The sequence below is a fragment of the Pagrus pagrus genome (assembly GCF_965226575.1).
Source record: "Pagrus pagrus genome assembly, chromosome: 19".
Taxonomy (NCBI): domain Eukaryota; kingdom Metazoa; phylum Chordata; class Actinopteri; order Spariformes; family Sparidae; genus Pagrus; species Pagrus pagrus.
The window spans coordinates 8952458-8965163 of record NC_140203.1 but is presented as its reverse complement, the minus strand read 5'-3'; the positions used below and the strand labels follow the sequence as shown (position 1 = coordinate 8965163).

General features: G+C 42.4%; 1 protein-coding gene across 7 annotated transcripts in view; it reads left to right on the top strand.

Moving 5' to 3' along the window:
• The first annotated feature begins 1852 nt into the window (after positions 1–1852).
• The window catches only part of rapgef1b (Rap guanine nucleotide exchange factor (GEF) 1b), a 45962-nt gene continuing 35108 nt past the window's right edge, over positions 1853–12706 (top strand). For 2 of the 7 annotated variants that reach the window (XM_084383697.1, XM_084383696.1), the window contains exon 1: positions 1853–2212. In XM_084383697.1, coding sequence (XP_084239823.1) covers positions 2185–2212 — 28 coding nt within the window. In that variant the 5' untranslated portion in view covers positions 1853–2184. The remainder of the gene's footprint in view (positions 2213–12706) is intronic. The other 5 variants (XM_084383698.1, XM_084383699.1, XM_084383701.1 and 2 more) reach the window with 3 other exon arrangements.

Genomic DNA, 12706 nt, shown 5'->3' with positions numbered 1-12706 from the left:
GATTAAGATCTGAAATGTCTGAACGTCTCACGCTGTCTTATGAGGAAATACCTGAACAGAGGAACAGCGGCTCAAGTTAGACTGTATGAAGCAGAACAGTATTCTAGGGGAGAAGATGTTTTAGATTAAATAGATATATGTAAATACACCGCTAGAGAGAAGCTGCACAGTGTGCCGAGACGTTTTCTGAGGAATGGTATGTGCAGAAATAATGTTACTTAAAAAAATGAATTAAGGCCAATTTCAGTGACAAATGCTTGAAAACCAGTCTGCTGATATAATGAGAGGGAAACATTCTTTTGTAGCAGCCACTGGAACACATACTGTACTTTGCTTCATGAGGAAACGAGGAAGCAGAGATGCATTAACATAACCAATGGACCCTAATTAACATTACATTAATATTGAATGAGGCATAAAGAAGGACATCTTTTAAGGGCACTGTGAAGATTATTGTTGTTACACACCAGTGTTGTTGAGCGTCCCTTTAATCTGTAGTTTTAGGGTCACTTGTATATTTTAGTCCACGATGGATGCCACAGTTTTGTTTCTGTACTGCTGAACTGGCTTTTTCAAGTCAAAAGTTGTTTGATTATCCTCCTGCTGCTGAGATTGGTGATTTTTTTCATCACATGTCAATGTCACATTTTAAATTGTTGCTGCTTTCCTTTAATGTCAAATGAAGAGTCTGTGGTTTTTGGACTGATGGTTGGATGAAAGAAGCAGTTTGAAGACGTAATTTTTCGGCTCTGGGAGATTGTGATGAGCATTTCTCACAATAATTTGGCATCCTATAGACTAAAAAATCAATCGATAATGAAAATAATCATTAGTTGCAACCCTAATAGATAGATAGATAGATAGATAGATAGATAGATGCTGATGATTATTGATGTTGTTGTTAATAATGATACAACAGCAACAAAAGGTACTTTAAATATATTCTGTGGATCGACAGGTGCGTAGGAGAAGACAAAGGGCCGACCAAATCAGGACAAAATCTCCTGCAAACTGTTCACCTCACAGAGGAGTCCGTCTTAAATTGGCTCGGGACCCATGTGGGTCTACCAACCGATTTGAGATGGTCTCCTCCATTGTCTTGATGAAGGTCTTTGTACTGAAATGTTGTTTTTTTTATCCCGATTACACTGATTTTAAATGGTGCCATTGGTAAGAAAAGTTGATTTTTGAGTCTCATTCCCAACTCGTCAAAAAACCGACGCTGTGGGATGGCAGCCAGCCCGACGGACAATCAGCATTTGATGACAAAACTCAACTTTTCTTACAAATAGCACCTTTGAATTAGCTTGCGCTTCTATTCCATTTGTTTGTATTTTATTCTGTATTTTTTATCTGATTATTATTTTGCCTGTAAAGCACTTTGAATAACCTCTGTTTATGATAAGGTGCTGTATAAATAAACTAACTTGGCCTGCCTGTCTCTTGTATTCTGAGTGTAATTAATTTGCCACAAAAAGAGAAAACACACAACAATTAAAGTTAAAGTGCATGTCTCATCACGATAATATCGCTACAGTGCCTCCTTTATATCACGATAATCGTGTGGTGACAATCTGATATTTTGTTGGAACTACATCCTGCACACACTAGGTTACTTAATTTTAATGATTGGCTCAATTAATTTTAATGATCTCCACACTGTGTGCATGGGAAAAAGCTGGAGTATTTTATCCATGCCTCCGTGTGCACCACTTGACAGCTCCCCCCCCCTCCTCTAATGCACCACCACACTTCTCCGTGGAAACACACAACCTCTGGTGTGTTACAACTCTTTGGAGTTGGGATTGAAACACGCCCATCCCCTTGTTGACAGATCGACGTGGCTAATTCCTGACGCAGGGGGGCGCTGTTACACCGGCCGAGGTCTCTGCCCGAGTCTGGGTTCAACACATTAACGTGTGTGTGGTGTGTGTGTGTGTGTGTGTGTGTGTTTGTGTGTGTGTATATCCAGTGAAAATTACCCGGAGACGGACTGAGACAGTTTTTGACCGTACCAATGTGTGTAGCCTATAAATATATGATACCAACCCCGGCGGAATCATCTCATGGACACAAGAGTATATCGAAAATGAGGGAATAATCGGAGGAGACACCACGGCGAGGCTCGTCTGTAGCTAACGTTTTGTTGAACTGCGAGTGGGATCACAGCTGCTGGCTACGAAAATGTCGGGAAAAATAGAGAGCAAGCAAGGTAAGTCCTGCCCGGCTAGACTGAGCCACACTGCTCCACCTCGGGATACTGTGTAACGGGTTTCCTCACACGGGGCACACGGATGGGCTCTGTGGGGCGATACACACGTTAAAAGGGGCTCCAGATAACGCCGGACCAGTATATCCAGCGTAAATGGTGGTTTAATTAGGCCTTTATGGATTGTTCTTTCCTCGGCTATCCAGTTAAAATAAAGGCGACACCGTATCAGCTAGCTGGATTTGGCTAATGTCTCTCTCTGGAGCTGGGGCTTTTGTGTTCAGAGGGATAGCTTGTTAACTAACTGAGCGGTAAATGAATGACGTTGTTATTACTCCAGATAGATGTGGAGGGCTAGCTCTAGCCTTCACAACACCGTTTTAGATGTGCTATCATCCCGGAGCTCGCACGGTACTTCACCGGCATTTCACCATTCACTCTCAGCTCTCGTAAATACACCCCTGGCTTTGATTGTTTGGGAGCATCGCTAACACTCAAAAACAAATCTCGGTTTTTCACCGTAGGGAAGAGAAAAAAAACCATTTCAAGACGGTTTATAAAAAGAGCACTCTGGGTTTTAAATTATTTTTCTGCTTCACAGTTGGCCGTTAGCTAACATTTAAGGTTTGTAACGGTTGCTAGCGACAGCTAAAGGTTAGCTTTTCCCAAGCTAACGCTAGCTGCGTTGTTACCTAGTACACTGGAGTTGTGATGCGTTCACGCCCAAGACTGGTGTGTGTATTTGTGTTGTGTTGCTTTCAGCAGTGTGCACGTGGCATTTTTTTTGCAGCTTTGACCCTCTTTTTGTCTACTTGTTAGTCTGTTATTTTGTTTGCAGCTTTTAAGAGGAATAAAGCACAGTTAAAGCCAGTATGAGGGGGGGAAACAGGGTGGTCTCGGTTGTGCCTTTGGAAGGAAACTTTATACCCGCCAGCTACACTTGCATCCCACTCCACCAGCTGTCTCCCTGCTTCGCTCCACATACAGTCCTGTCCGGTGATGCCTGCAGTAAATGGACACACACACACACACACACCCCAACACACACTCACAGTCAGATCCCAGTAACAGGCGGGGAGGGAGTGTCATCCACCACTAGCTCAGTCATTCTTCATAGGCGTAAAAGTTTCCGATTCCTTTCGTGTCTTGCAGACAGATGACTACATATGGTCACAGCTAAATGAAAAGTCAGAGGCAGTGTGTTTTTCTTTTTTATTGTGGTTCAATGATGAGTTAAAAGCTAATAAAGGCTCCAGTGAATGTGGATAATGGTCCCTATGAACCCCAATCCATCACTTCTCTCTTGCATCCATTGTCCCTTGTGGACCCGGGTCACTTGTTGGCCTGTTCTCTTCCACATGTACCCATCGATCCCGTATATATGTACCCAGAGGACACACTATGCCTGACGCCAGTGAAATGGAAACAAGCGGCAAAGCTGTGGATTCATGGTAGCACTGAAAAACTGCAGGAGACATAGCTTCAGTGTCAGCCTCTTAAGCCTTCTCCTCAGAGAGAGAGAGAGAATGTGTTGTAGGATTTGAGGAAATAGCCCGTGTTTAAAAAGGAGCCTGTTGTCTATGTGGGCTAAGGCTGTGGAGACTCCACAGAAAGGGGACCAGTTTTAGACCTTGACAGAAGGAGATTAATTCACTGGTGCCTCGAGGAGCAAATTAAAAGGGAAAAAGATTTGGAGAAATAAAGTACTCGCCTGTAAGTAGGGATTCCTGCACACAGATAAAGTCTTGGGTTAGGGTTTAAATAACGATGCAGTGCTACAAAGATGTAACATGCAAATGGTTACCATAGCACACAGAGCAAGTGGGACTATCAATGCACACATGGACACCAAGCTCCAGCAGGAGACTTATGGCCAGCATTTCTTCCGGAGCAGCATCAACATGCTCTTTAATCACCATAGAAACTCTGTCCTGCTGTCACTGACTTGTCCTCTTGCTTCGGGGTGTCGGGTTAACAGTAGCTGTGTTTACATGGACCCTAATATTCATCTAATAACCCAATCAGGATAAAAATGTCTAATGTAAACAACTCACTCAAAAGAGACTGATCCGAGCCGGCCTGATTTGAATGAATTTTCAGTCAGATCAAGAGGGGTCTTGTAAGGTGACGTTGCTTCCAGGAGGGACAGAAACATCTGTCTGTGGCTGTTTTTTGTTGGAGATCTTTAGATATTTAAGGATTATTGAACGCCTCGGTCGAAAGGCTCGAAAACAAAGATGTGTTCAAACAAGTTTGAAAGATGAACGGAGACGTGATCCACCAAACCAGAAGCGCATATTTTGTTCCCAGGACAAAATAGGGGTCCACCTTGAACATTTTATCAACAGGCGTAAACAAATGAATAAATGTAATTTTTCAATAAAGTTGGGAGAAAAAAACATATTCTTTTGCTATATTTCCGGTAGATTAGCTGCTTCACAGCTGCAGAACCACTTTGCTTATGTCAAAAAAGATATTCTGATTAAATGTTTTGGGGCATGTATCCATTAAGTTAAAATTTCTAATCAGTCAGATTGATTACCTGTTTAGAGTTGCTTGTGCCCAGTTGTGTAGAGAAAGGATGTCACCTCTGAGGGAATCACGTGGGTGGTTTTTGTCTCCGTTTTCAACACTGAACCCCATTCTCTGTATACGCACCCACATGACATCATCACTCAGGCAGCCCATAAACAGATTCAGTGTCTGTGATGGTGCTGCCCAAAAGCCAAAAGCAGCAGACAGCAAAGTCATTGCGATGCCAGCGTCAGTGAAAATGAGCAGGGTGGAGGAGACTGAAAATATGGGGGTGTGCGTGTGTGTGTTCACACTTTGTGTACTGTGTTCTACTGTTTTAAATGGACTTTGAGAATTAATAAGTCTCACTGCTTGTTGCCAGAATATGTGCAGACTATAAAATCAGTTTAAGTCTGAAGATAACTCGAAGCTTTAAAGCTCAAATATCTGGTGCCTTTTTCCATGCCGTGTTGAAAAAGTACTGCACTGTGACCCGAGTAATGGCACATTTATAAAACCATGTGTTAGTGCTTATGCATGGATCTTGTGCACACATTTGCCACTTAGTACAGTGGGATGCTTGTGTTGCCACTGTTACATTTCTATCAAAGAAACATGTCTTTGATATTGATTTTGTATTTGACCTTAAAACAAGAAACAAGCCTTTTGGTACTTTTTCTGCAGTTGCAAAATGCGTGTGTCTTTATTTCCCGCACACAGACTGGGATCGTGACACAACATTTTTGGCATGTCAGTGTTGCTAACAAAGTTGTGGGAGTAGCGCAGTGTTTTATAATTAGCCTGTAGACTCTTCTCTCACTGGTCAGTCAATGGTAGTAGCCAGCCTCAGCGGAACTGATCCATCAGTTCCTTATTTTAGGCTCGCTGCCCCCCACCCCACCCTTGCATAGCGTGTGAGTGTGTATCCGTGTGTTGTTGCCTTCGACAGAGTTTAGCTGCAATGCAAAGAGTCGACTCTCAGGCATTCCTAGAGTTAACACTGAAGTGTAAGTCATTTTGATGGCTTTGTGTTTGCTAAGTGGTTACTGCATCACTTCAGACTGAAATATCTTCTTGTCTGGCGTACAGAAATAGCAAGCCCCACATGCCTTAGTCACCAAAACTCTGAGCAAGAGCCGAAGTCGCCGTGATTACAAAAGGGTTCCCTGGATGATTAGGTTTACGCACATTGCTGATGAGTGATCCAAGTGTTGCACAGGGCAAGCTGTGGGTCTTGGTTTGACATGCTGCAATTTTGAGGTTTGATGGCAGAAAGCATCTCAGCCTCCCTCTCCCACAGAATGAGAGGCTTGCCGTTCCCATATAGGTTTAGCTGTGTTGTAATTAGGGTTTTTTTTTGTGTGTGTATGGGAAAGCAAAAAGAGGGAGGGAATAGAGCTTAGGGAGAGAAAGAAAGAGGGCGGAGAAAAGGTAGAGCATTGATGGGAATCGAGTCCTTGCACAGAGAGAGAATCAGGGAGAGAAATGGATGGATTACATGTTGGGTAATGACTGGAGCGGACTATCGATGAGCAATGGAAGGTCTGTGAAGGCAATCAGGTTTTTGTAACATGACTATTATCAAGGCCGTTCCATCTTCAGCATCTTCGAAAGAGCTCAAGACGACCGTTGAGATTCATTCGGAGATCTCGTGTGTAATTCAGTACGAATTCTCCACCTTCATCCGTGCTCTTGAGACTTCTTTCTCGAAGGGGCTCGTCTTATGAGATGATGCTTCCCTTGATCGCTCCGCTGTGTGTTGGCCTACATGCCAGAGAGCAGGTCATTTATTCCCGCAGGTGGCCTGCTCACCTCCTCTTCTCTGTTCAGTACATCCCAACTCCAGATAGCTGTGGGTTGGACCCTCTCCAGGACCACTGATGTCAGCTCAGACGGCTTCACTGAAACGTTCTGTCCAGGATTATGTAATTCTTGCTGTATTTACAAGAAGAATTATTTAATAAACAGTCGGTCTGGCAAAAGCACATCACTTTTCAACTTCCCTGTGCTATTTGTGGAACTTTCCTCTGAAGTGCTACGTAGTGTGGCTGACTCAAGACAGGATGATCATGCGGACCAGTTAGTTTGTGACTAACTCTCAGCTGTGTGCAATTGAGTGATAGCTGTGAAAATGCTCGCCTGATCAACAAGTCATCAGTATACAAAACGTTAAGCCATCAGCAACACTCCTGGAGCAGTAGCTGTGCGGACTCTTGGATGGGCAATATAAGTTGGAGGGGCCAGGCCTCCTCAGAGGACACAGACTCCTCTCTACAGGGGGATCTAGATGAGGACACAGGTAAAGACATGCAGATCTATTCAGGCCTTCTCCTGGTGCAAAGTAGACTGTGAGACCTTGCTGTTTTCTCTTTAATGCTGATGTCAGTCCATTGCTGTAGAGTTAAGTGGATTGAAATGATTTTTGCCTGAAATTGTCAAATCTTTTGCATTTTATTTGGGTATTTAAATGATAAACGTAACAACGAAGAAACTCGACACAGCTTTTTATGATAAATCTCCTCGTTTTCTCCACAATTCAAACAGCAGAGAGCCTAACCAAGTCAGAAAAACAGGCATGAAATTCAATGTAAATGAACAGGCCAGAACACAGACTCTATTCACAGGGTTCAGTTTGACTCGCACAGTTACCGGAGTAGCTTGTTACAGAAGTTTCAGGCACACTATGCATTTATTCAACAGTTTTTTTTGGGAAATAAATGCATGCTTGCATTGTTTTTTTGGAGGGGAAGTGTACTTCTTTGTTTAAGGCTGTTGTTGGAGCCGTCGCCAGTTTTGGAGCTTTAATGCAAAACCGGCTCGCTGGCAGAATGAAATGCAGGGGACATTCCTCTCTGTGCTTTTTGTGTCGTGTGGCTTTATGGAAGGTGCTCATTTTCTCTGCTGAAGTCTTGGGTGGACCCAGCCCGAGGAGGCTGCTCTGCAGGGCCACAGCCTCCCATCACAGGCTGCCTCTCTGCCTTATCACCTCCACAGTGTGTAGACAGAAGCCATAGCTTCTCTAATCTGGGCTCATCAGGTGAGGATCTGCCTGTGTGCCAAGGTGCTGTAGTCTTAATCCAGTTACACAATACAAAAATTGGTTTTGGTTCCTCTGTAGTCTTGCTTCACTGTGGCAGCTTAGCCTGTTTGTTGACCAGCATGTTGGGGTTAACACAGTTTGATTTATTAATGTTTGTAGTGAGTTTGTGCTTCTCCCGTTAAGCTGTGTGGACAGATCCTCCCTGGTGAGCCCGTAGCACATAGAGGCTCCATAATTAAGGTAGTTGAGTCCATCATTGTGTAATTGCACAGTGCAGAGTGCCATAATACCCTGTTTTGCAAACACAGTCTGTGGTACTCTCAGCCTAATAAATCTGTGCATTTCAGCCCAGACTCATATATTTGTATGGGTGTGTGTATCGCGTCGGTCTACCCTGACCTGCCTGGTCTCTGTGACTGTGATGACTGTCATTGGGGTCTGGTAGAGTGAGTGATGTGTTTCAGACAGATGTTGTTACAGATAAGGAGGTCCCAGTTAAGCCACAGCTGAGTTGCTAATGATGTTTTGAACTACTGTAAATAGTCCTGACTGCAGTGATGATCCACTGAAAGGATCCGCAAGAAGATAATTTAATTTTCTAATCTCATATAAACTGAATCTTGTCACCTGATACCAATCTCAATGCATTTTCGCAAAGAATGCAGCTGTGTTAACTAGGGTTGCGTAAAGTCCACCGTGAAATATGGCGATGGATGATGACATGGGGTTTTTTTTTAGCCTGGGTTTACTAGGTGTATCTGATCATGTGTGTTGGTGTTGTTCCCAGAACATCATAATAAATGTTGCTCAAGGACCATCATTTCAACATCAAAGAAAGCAACCAAGTCCACAGTTCAAGCAATCTGTCTTTAACTATTGATATTTTCACACTTTTTACAACTTCACTTATTATTTCCCTTTTCTTCTCAGTTTTCTGTTGCTGTTTGGTTAATTTAGGGAATAAAAATACTTGGTTGAGGCAACAAATTCACCTGGTCAGGTTAAGGAAAAGGTACTTAGAAATACACACTTTCACAATATTTAACATGCGTTTGAAAGGATAACGTCTCCCATGTGATTATTTTTCCAGTCTTTTTCCCTGTACAAAGCTATTACATTACAAAACGCAATCAGTCATTTGCAATGGAGGTCCTGAAATAACAGTGATTATGATTTTCCAGGAACAATACCAACACGGCGATAACAGAGTTGCCATAAGGCAGGAGATGCTTACCAGCTCACCACTGTAGTCAAAGTCGCTTCCCACTGGTACTCTGACAGCAACTTCCAACAATCCGACTGTAGTTAAACTCTCTCATCCTCGCTGAGTGAGCATCCAACAAACAACCCATGTCAGATTAAGAAGTGCCTTTGTCTGTGCATCACATATCCATAACTTAGTTTTACTCAGCAAGCTAAGCTAGGAAAATGCAAATAACAACGGCACGATTAAAGAAACTTCATTGTAACCTAGCGACTTGGGATCACTGACTGAGCTGAACAACAACTTATTTTTGTATTTTCTCCCACATGTCGCAACTCTGAGGGGACACAGTCCGTTTACTTGTTTTAAGGGACAAATATTGTAACTGAATTATTCCTAAGTCTTGGACACACTCAGGATGCTTTTGTCTTTTAATCCTGCATCCATTGAATATACTTGCTGGAACAGGTGTAAAGTAATCTTTAATTAGACGCTACAACTAAAACTAGCAGAACTGAGAACCACTACCGAAACTTTAAATGTGTTCTATGGTGTTTTCTTTCAGTTCTTGTTTTGCAGTGAGATTTCAATTGAGTTCATGTTTTAGCTTCCAGAGATGTATGTCTTCCTAACATTTCTCACACAGCTGCAAGTTATGGATACATATATTACCATTTTAAACCAGAGCCAGTTATTGGCAACACATTTTGTCCAAAAGAAGACAGAGTATTGCCATTAAGCACTACCTGTGATAGCATGTCAGTTTGATTGAAGAAACCCAGTGCAGTGCATGGTTATTTAATGCACCTACAGACTACCATGCATACATTACAAATGAAGTGATGGCCACCAAAGAGATTGAAGAAAATAAATACCTGTATGCATTTTGCCGCTAAAGTAAAGTGAGCAGCAGTGAGAGTCAGATATAGTGAGTGGCCTTGGTGTGACTGAGAGCAACAATCTCGATGGCTGCCGGAAAATGTGGAGATCCTGAAAAAAGAGTTTCATGTCAAGCTGTGCCTGTGTGTGTGCTTGTGTTGAGTGTGTCAAATCATTCAGACCCCAGGGTGCCATGGCTGGGTCAGGGAGCTGGCACACAATGAAGGGGATGTCCCACAGTTGCTGCCAGTTTCCGATGCCAGTCTAAATCAGGAATGGAGAGAGAAGTTGACATTGCTTGAAAAGAAGTCAATGCTGTTGTCAAGGCAGATGTGGGCGTGTTTGTGTGTGCGTTTTGCCTGGTTACATAAAGGATTCTGAATCTTTGGTGTGATATCTTTTTATCATACCCAAACAGTATGACATACTTTCAGGCAGACACACACAGTGTTTATTCTGTCAGTGATTATGACCGAGCCTGTTGCCCTGTGGGCAGTGGGTGGACTTTGTCTCCCTTCAGTGACCCACTTCTTCGGGAACGTCATACAACGTCAGTGAGAAAATACGTTTTTACGATGGCAGTAAAACACCCAACAGTGTGCTTATATGAGCTTCCCGAGGAAGCTGTGAAATATTTTGATAAAGTGAATTAAGAGCCTGAAATCAGTGACCTTTGGTCTGAGGAGGTTAGCAGAAAAAATTGGATTAAAACCACAAAACTTTCATTGTTAATTCTCTTAACATAAATAGATCCTTGGGTTCATCTTATTTCCTTTTGCCTCATTGTTGTCGTTCCCCTTGATTCTACTGGGCGCGTCTCTGATACCTGGCATGTGTGCCGCCTTTTTGTTCCATCCTCCACGCGGCTTCATATCCCACTGGGAGCGCTTCAGAAGCGGAGCGCCATGCGTACCTGATGTTGTTGACCTGCTCGGACTGTGTTTATTTCATCGTTTCTCCCTGTTCTGGTTTTTTTTTTTGCTTCTACTGTGGTTGAGTGGGCTACGTAGTTGAATTGTTTCATTATACATCTCTTTTAAGTGTGTTTATTGTTAATATTTACTTTGTTGTGCTCTATTTTTATTTTGCAAATTGATTGGATGCACTATGCCGTTCGGCTGTCTGACTTCCTGTCTGGCTCGATCTGCTCTGTGCAGAATCACTCAGGTGTTAATTTCAGACCCTGGAAACAGGAAAGCTATAACCTTGGTAACGCAAACTCAGTGCTTCGGCTTACATTAATTGTGTTGGACTTGAGTCAGGTTTGGACTTATGAAACAAAACATCTGTCATGTTCGGGTCAGGGGCCGGTTACTGCTCTCTTGGACTTGGTCAGGCTCAGACAGAAAATGTGACCAAAGCCGCACTCTTGCCAGGACTAACAAAAACTCTATGCTTATGAACCATTTTCATTTATGTCAGGAAGGGATAGCAAGATCGGGCAGAGTCCCCTTGTTTATCTTTCAAAGAATACCTGATTTTCACTTGATGTAATGTAATTTCTGCTTCAACCGTAGGAACCCTAGCTTGTGTCTGCAGTGTGAGAATGAGTGTTTTAGGTATAATAAATATTTAGGAGATGCTTCAGCAGCATCTTATGTTGCTATGCTGGAGCTGGAATAATTGCAATTACGTCATCATCAAATGCCTTTCTTGATAGATCTCCCTGTCATGACTGTGCCTGTTGCAGAGGGAGGCTCATCACCGCTTTTATTCACATAATGCACAATTTGACTTTATATTATATTATAATATTATATAATTTTATGGTACCAGATGTGTTTTAAAGGGCTCACAAAGTATAAATGGAAATGCACACACACGTATTGGAGTCTTCTAACATAGACATTGTGCAGACTTTGTGCAGCTGCAGCATGTCTGCATTCACAGGAAGACCAGAGGACAGAGCGTCAGTCGATCAATAAAATTGCTGGAAGATGATATTCAGTTATGTAAAACTTTTTTCAGTCATTCTTTTTTTCACAGTTAGGCTGCTGGATGATGCAATATGTGTATCCTTTTTTAGATATTATTACATCAAAAAGAAATGTGCTGCCATTAGTGGATTGGACCATAAAATGCATTAATAAAAGAAATTGGCTTACATCTATATTTTTTCTTCATTTTAGCTTATTATCAAGCCCTGATCCCAAGGGACCATCAACAATAGAGCTCTCACAGTCTTCGTCCCGCCTTAAGCTCACAAATCAAGTTCCTCCCAACTTTGTCCTACCCTAACACTCAGCTTTAATGTGGAAAAATGTCAGACCACAAAAGAGACTTACAATCTTTTATCAGCCTTTTAATTTACTTTTTTCAAAAACTTATGACACCACATTAAACTCATCTCAGAAGTGATAGATCAATGTTTTTGCACAACACTAGAACACAAGTTTTTAATGAAATAAATGTACAACACAAATTTAAAATCCCCAAATTATAAAGCACTTGGCCACAGATTCATGTTCTTTCTTCGACAGCACAGACGGGAGAGAAACACATTCATTGTTGTGTTTGTGTGCATGATGATTAAAAGAGCTGAAAAAGAAACGGTAAAGTTATTTCAGAGCGTGTTGGATTATTCATCGCTTACATAGTTTAAACAACCGCTGCCTAATTATAAGTGGCTGTGCGAGGGCGAGTCTTGCTCTTTGTGACACATCTGTCATCCAAGCCTATTTTTAAGGAGCCGTGAAACAATCCGAATGTTAAGACATTGGTTTGCCACAGTGCGAGATTAGATGTATTATTTGGCATCTGTCTGTCGGTGCTGTCCAATGCGGTGTGGGTGCGCAAAGTGTCAAGAGGATGACAAGTAGCCCGCCGTACAGACAAGATGAGCTTTGTACAGCGCTCTAAC